Genomic DNA, 5,847 nt, shown 5'->3' with positions numbered 1-5,847 from the left:
ACCGGAGGGGTTGTCGCTCGGCGGAGACTACAGTGAAGGGCCACTACCCAAAGAAGACTCCGGGAATATGAAGCTTCAACATGCGCCGCGGCTCCGCCGCGACGCCCCCAGGACGCTGGTCGCTGCTCGCAGCTCTACCGCGTTTAGATAGAGCCTGGCTCCAATGTGGCGAGCGGAACGTGTGGGAACGTTCTGTCTTTACACCTGGAGGCACGCAAGTAGCGGGGTTGCTCGTAGACCCACGTGAAAACCACAGGTCTATGGAGACCTACGGTATCAAAGTGAAGTGAAAGTGGCGCACGTCGTTTTGGATCGATGGGTTTAGCGAGTACCGCCGAAGAGCTCTCAGGGCGTGTTCTTCCCAGTTATGAAACCGATTGACGGGTGCCGGCATGGCCGCTGCATGTTGTCGTAAAGCGCCCCTTGGGCCCGCCGCCGCCACCCCCGCCAGGCTTTACCTCTACTCGGCCCCTCGGCGGTGGGCTCCCGCTCAACACGCGATGTCTCTGCCAACCCTGCTCGCTGAAGCGGCCGGGCAGGTAGGCAACGTGCTCGCTGGGGAGCGGGCTGGTTGCCTGCCGCCCGGGCGCTGAGTGAGGCGGGCGGGGCGGGCTGGCCGAGTGGCTAGCAGGAGCACGTCCTGCGCCACGCCGCGAACCAGTCGACCGCGTGTCCTGCATGAGAAATTTTTACGTTTCGATGCCGCGGACGCATGATTTAGCGATTTCCCGCTCCGACTTCCAAAGCTCGATCAAGTCCAGACAGACGGGGGGGACCCGCGCGTGGACCTCCCAGCGCGACGACAGTGGGCGATGTGTTCACTCAAGCCAATCGTGGCGCTGTCATCGTGTGCCCCCCCCCCTCTTTTCCTACCCCTCCCCTGTCCCGAGGGGCCTAGCGGGGCGAACGACGAGGAAAACAAATGAATCCCAAATCCGAGAAAACGGAGCCTAGCTGCTCCACATCACATCAGGGGGTGTAATTAACCGGCAGGGACTGACAGCTGTCAGGTGCTGGGCTCGGTGCTGCCGCTGCCGCCACTGCCGCCTCCACGGGCGCCCTCGACGACGCTGCAGCTGCTGCCGCCGCTACTGCTGCTGCTACTGCTGTCCGTCTCCCCGGTCTCTGCGCCGCTGTCCAGGTCGGCCGCGTCCGCCAGGTCGAGGGGCGGCGCGCTGGGCGGCCGCGAGGCGGACACGGCCACGGCGAACGGCGGCTCCTCGTGTGCGGGCGGGCACTCGGGTGCCGGCGGCTTGTCCAGCCCCAGGGCGCGCCCGGGGAACGCCGTCGGCGGACCGGGCTCCTCTTCGGTCTCCTCGGTGGACTCGAGCATCGGGCTCACGTCTGGGGGTTCTCCCTCCTCCCGCGGCGCCACCTGTCGACCTCACACGAGTCAGCAGGGGTGGCCGCCGACCGGGGGCGCCGTTGTCGACCACCCTGCGGAGCCTGACCTCGTACACGGTGAGGGCCACGTTGTAGTTGCCGACGCCCGCACCGGAGATGACCTGCTGGCCCTGCTCGTCCTTCCACTCGTGGTAGTTGAGCAGCACCCGCGGGCGGAAGCCCTGGCGCGCGAGCAGCCGCTGGGTGGCCCTGGAGGGCGCCACGGCGGTGCAGACGGTGGCGCCGGGCCCCGCGAACAGCCCCGCCAGCCGCTGCGCCGCCAGCCGCACCAGGAACGACCCGACACCTGACACCACCAGGACGGACCTGCTGCACCTGCAGTGACACCTCGCCCCGGCCCGGCCCCGGCCCCCCGGCCCACGCACCGTGACCGACTTGCAGCACGTGCGCGTCCGGCCGTACGGCCGTGCGGCCGTGCGGCCGCGCCGTGAGGTGGGTGGTCGTTAATGGAATTGGAAAACGATTGGCTCGGGTTCAAACACCAGACGGGCGCGCCTCGATTTATTTGATTTTTGTTTCTGTTCTCACGCAACAGGGGGGTGTCGTTACCGTATGTGTATGCGTGTGTCTGGTGCACGCTGGTGCCCCGGGAAAATAAAAACCCCACCTCGCCTGGCGTGGCTCGGCCAGTCCCACACTCACCTTTTTTACGATGGTCCGGGTGGACCACAATGTGATACAATCGGTAGTACGTGTCGACGTCGAACTCCTCGAACAAATTGGCTGTCTTCTGGAGGTGGCAGCGCAGTGCCAACCACTTCTGGTACGCCTCGCCCTGGACGACCTGCGGCAGCACACCAGCACAGAGAGTCTGCGTCGTAAAGCAGGCAGCGAAGGGGTACCAACGAGCGAGAAAATATGGACTGAGAGCGCGCCAGTTCCACGGAGATCTGGTTCCAAATCCTGAGTTATTGGTGCGCTGGGCTCTGCTGGGCCGGGCTGGGGCTGGGGCCGCGCTGCAGGATTGGATTCGCTCTGCGCATCCTATGAATATATAAGTCTGCAAGAGGAAAATGCGGATTTCGTATCTGGTGCTAGGCTCACCTTGATCCTGCTGAAGGACCTCATGTGCTCGAGGCGCTGCACCACCCTGGCCACCATGACGGCCACCACGCGGGAGTCGCCATCGTCGTCGTCCTCCTCCCGTTCGTCCTCCTTCTCCTCCTCCTCGTCGTCACCATCGCCCTTCTGCCCCTCTTCTTTGTTGTCGTCGCCTTCAGCCTCATTTTCCTCCGTGACGCCTTCCTCCGCCTTCCTCCTCCTCGCCCGTTCTCTCTCGCGCTTCTTATGCCTCCTCTTTCTTCTCTCTCTTTTCTTTTTACGGCGTTCCTCCTCGGAATCATCATCTTCTTTCACTTCATCTTCGTTATTCCTCTCTTCGCTCTCTTCTACCTCCTTCTTATCTGGTTTTATTTTGTCGTCCACTATCCCTTCTTCTTCAATGTTATCCATTTCATTATCATTGTTTGTTGGTTCCTGCCTTGTCCCCGCATTATCTATCAAACTCTCCCCATTTTCTTTCTCATCATCTGCCATATTGAATTCATTTTCATTTTTCACTTCTTCAATAATCTTTTCCTTGTCTTCCCCCTCTTCATTCCCCTCCGCGTTTCCCTCTTTCTCTTCCAGGTTCGGCCTGGGTTCTTCTTGCACGTTCGCGGTGTGGTTGGCGCTCGCTAGAGCTTCCTCCGCGACGTTCGCCACATCAGAGCCCTTCTTGAGCAGCTCACCTTGGCCGTCCTCCCGACATCCTTCAACGACCTCCTTGTTCTTTGACACGCCCTGTTCTCCTCCATCGCCATCCAGTGGGTCCTCCTTCCCTTCGCCGCCCTCATCGTCGTCGTCGTAGTCCTCCCCCTTGAGAACCACGATGGACGTGCCGTCCTTCATGCACTCCTTCGCGTTGGCCAGGAACGAGGCGCACCCTTCCGCGTCCGCCCGTAAATCGAGGGCGACGCACATGGCCTCCTCCGGGATCAGGTACCTCTGGCGGAAGGAACTGTTTTAATACCTGCGGTGACCTACGCGTTGCGCGTCAACCGAACCGCCGGGGTTTGGTCGAGTACCTTTATCAGCTTGAGGCACTCGTCGAACAGGTCTGGCTTGAGCTCCTGCGCTGTAAACCCGGCCACCGTCCCCCAGACGATGGGCTCGGCGAGCTTCGCGTCGAGCGGCGGGTCGTCCCTCTCAAGGATGTCCATCCCGGGGCGTCCTTCGGGACTAGCGACACCGTTCGCGGGACTCGACGATTGATCATAACACCAGTGAAAAAGGCGACGTCGCGTACCACCCTCGCAACCGTGGAAACAGAACAATGGCGGGCGCCACCACGCGCCAAAAAGAGGTGGAGATGCCGGGGATCGAACCCGGGGCCTTTCACATGCAAAGCGAACGCTCTACCACTGAGCTACATCCCCCCACGGAGACGCTGCGGCGGGCGAGCCCGTAACCCCCACCACCCGAGCCGGGCGGCCGGGCGGCGGACATTGAGCGTGTTCCCGCGTCACTGGGGAGCCCGCTCGCCCGCCTGCCAGGCAGCCGCGGTGCGGTGGGGCCGGGTGGCGGCGGTGGCCTCGCCCCGCCCCCCGCTCGCGGTCGCGCCGGCCCCCCGAGTCCCGCGGGTACCCAACGGGTGCCCTGGTGGGTTACGGCCCTCCATGCAAACATTTGCAAAGTGATAGTTCCGTTTTTCCTGCGGGATGACGCGCAGCAGGGCGCCATGGGCGTGCTTATCGCCATGCGCCTGGCAACACCAACGGCGCACACCGTGTGCAAGGCCCTACCTACACCGCGGGGAGCGAGCCGAGCGCGCGCACCGGCGAGGACGCCACCGAAATGCAAAATAAATTTCAGCGTTTGTATATAACGTTGTTTCCCACTGTGGTGAACGCGGACCTGATTTGCATGCCCGCCCCTTTTTTGGCTCGAGCTGCTGCCTGGCCTGCAGCCGGAGCGGGGTCAGGCCGTCCGCCAGCCGGCGGCCCGGTATGCGAACAGTACCCTCAAATTACTTCATTAACGGGACATCTCCCCTCACCCGGTCCGGGCTGTGCCCCGGGCCCGGCCTGGCACCACGGCGCGCGCCCGCGGCCCCGCCGGGCCCCGCCGGGCACTTCCCGGGCCCAAGCAGGGCGGCGGCGTGCTCGCCGTGCTCGCCGTGCTCGGGGGCCCGGTGCCGTGGCCTGGAGCGGCGAGGCGAGGGCGAGGCCCCACACAGTCGCCTGCCCCGTACAACACGCCGCTCGGAAAAACAATTACTGTGCCTCGTAAGTTCACCGAGAATTAAAACGAGTCAGTGGCCTGTCATGGGGAACGGCCCGGGCCGGGCGCGTCACAGCCGAAGTTAAAGCAGAAGGGGAACAGAATGTCGCCCGCGCTTATTGCGGGGTTGTCCTCGCGGAGTCCTCAGAGGGTGCTCCCGGGGGTTACCTCAGGGGGTGTCCCAAGGGATGACCTCTGAGGGTGTCCGCCCCTCGGGAGGACCGGGTTGTCCTCGAGGCGTGTCGCGTATCGTGTCCCGGGCCGCTGCGCTCCGGTGGCCCGAGCCAGTGAGAGGTGCTCGTCGACCGGGCGGCCAGGCCGCAGGAGGTGCCCCAGAGGGCGGCCCGACTCGGGCACGCGCTTGCACGTCGTCGGCCGAGGTGTCGAGTGTCCAGGGTACACAAAGGAAGGGCCCCCTGCCTTGTGGCTGCGGCCGCCCGCCGGGGGGCGAGTACCCCCTTTTCCCCCCGTCACCGCCACCAGCCCGGCCAGCAGGCAGCTCAGCTACTTGTCCCGATTCAGAGAACGCGGCGCGAGATGGACACCGCAGGCAGCCGCAGGTGAGACGGACATGCACCGCTCCTGTGTCGGGTTGCACAACAGGAGGGGTGTGCGTGGGGCGCCGTGCTGGGGCCGGGCCGGGGCCCCATGAGGAGTAGAGGGTCTGCTCGTAAGCCGCTCCAAGTACTTTATTATTCCGCACTCTTGTGTGGTGAATCAGATGAGAAAAACTGCATGTCCTTGAGACCACATTGAGCACTGCAGTGGTCCAGATATTGCGCCAGGCCCGCGGGGGACAGGGGGGAGGGGGGGCTGGCACATTGCGAATTCTCTTTTTTACTGTACTGTTTGCACTTTTTCCATTTTCTGGCGACGACTGAGCGTGTGTAAATTTGCATGTGTGTAAGGAGGAGAGAGAAAGAGAGCGAGGTGTGACTTTTCCCACCTCCACCTTCGCCTGACACCCGCTCGTTGTCGCGCTTGTAGGCGTTAGGGTGCGATAATCATAACGAGGGGAGGGGGGGGGAGGGGGGGCTGCTGGACAGGCGATGCAGTCCAGGCGGTCGAGGCAGGCGTCTCTGTCCAGCCAGTCTCGTCCAATCCAATCTGCCATGCGGTTGACCGTTGACCGGGAGTGAAGTGAAGCCTGCAAAACGGGGTGTGTGCGCGTCGGTGGGGGGG

At 63.5% G+C, this 5,847-nt stretch overlaps 1 protein-coding gene and 1 non-coding gene across 2 annotated transcripts; both read right to left on the bottom strand.

Annotated features, from left to right (window-relative positions):
• Positions 1 to 1,006: 1,006 nt before the first annotated feature.
• LOC113209428 (uncharacterized) lies at positions 1,007 to 3,748 on the bottom strand. Its single transcript, XM_026426935.2, has 5 exons — positions 3,471 to 3,748; positions 2,449 to 3,390; positions 2,047 to 2,188; positions 1,452 to 1,690; positions 1,007 to 1,375 (listed from the first exon to the last, which is right to left on the bottom strand). Exons 1-5 carry the CDS (start codon positions 3,603 to 3,605, stop codon positions 1,007 to 1,009), a joined length of 1,827 nt encoding a protein of 608 aa, XP_026282720.1. The 5' UTR covers positions 3,606 to 3,748.
• Position 3,749: 1 nt separating this feature from the next.
• Trnaa-ugc (transfer RNA alanine (anticodon UGC)) lies at positions 3,750 to 3,821 on the bottom strand. The gene has a single exon. It is a non-coding gene; the product is annotated as a tRNA-Ala (tRNA).
• Positions 3,822 to 5,847: the final 2,026 nt, after the last annotated feature.

This window comes from Frankliniella occidentalis, unplaced genomic scaffold (assembly GCF_000697945.3).
Source record: "Frankliniella occidentalis isolate FOCC.00 unplaced genomic scaffold, Focc_3.1 Scaffold252, whole genome shotgun sequence".
NCBI classification, from domain to species: Eukaryota; Metazoa; Arthropoda; class Insecta; order Thysanoptera; family Thripidae; genus Frankliniella; species Frankliniella occidentalis.
The sequence above is the reverse complement of the archived record's forward strand: the minus strand, read 5'-3'. Positions and strand labels throughout refer to the sequence as shown.

Bases quoted from the DNA above. Each gene is read 5' to 3' on its own strand.
- LOC113209428 (XM_026426935.2), bottom strand. From the start codon at position 3,605: ATGGACATCCTTGAGAGGGACGACCCGCCGCTCGACGCGAAGCTCGCC. The intron at 3,391-3,470 runs GTACTCGACCAA...TCCTTCCGCCAG, and splicing joins AGTGCCTCAAGCTGATAAAG to AGGTACCTGATCCCGGAGGA. The intron at 2,189-2,448 runs GTGAGCCTAGCA...GTGCTGCCGCAG, and splicing joins GGTCCTTCAGCAGGATCAAG to GTCGTCCAGGGCGAGGCGTA.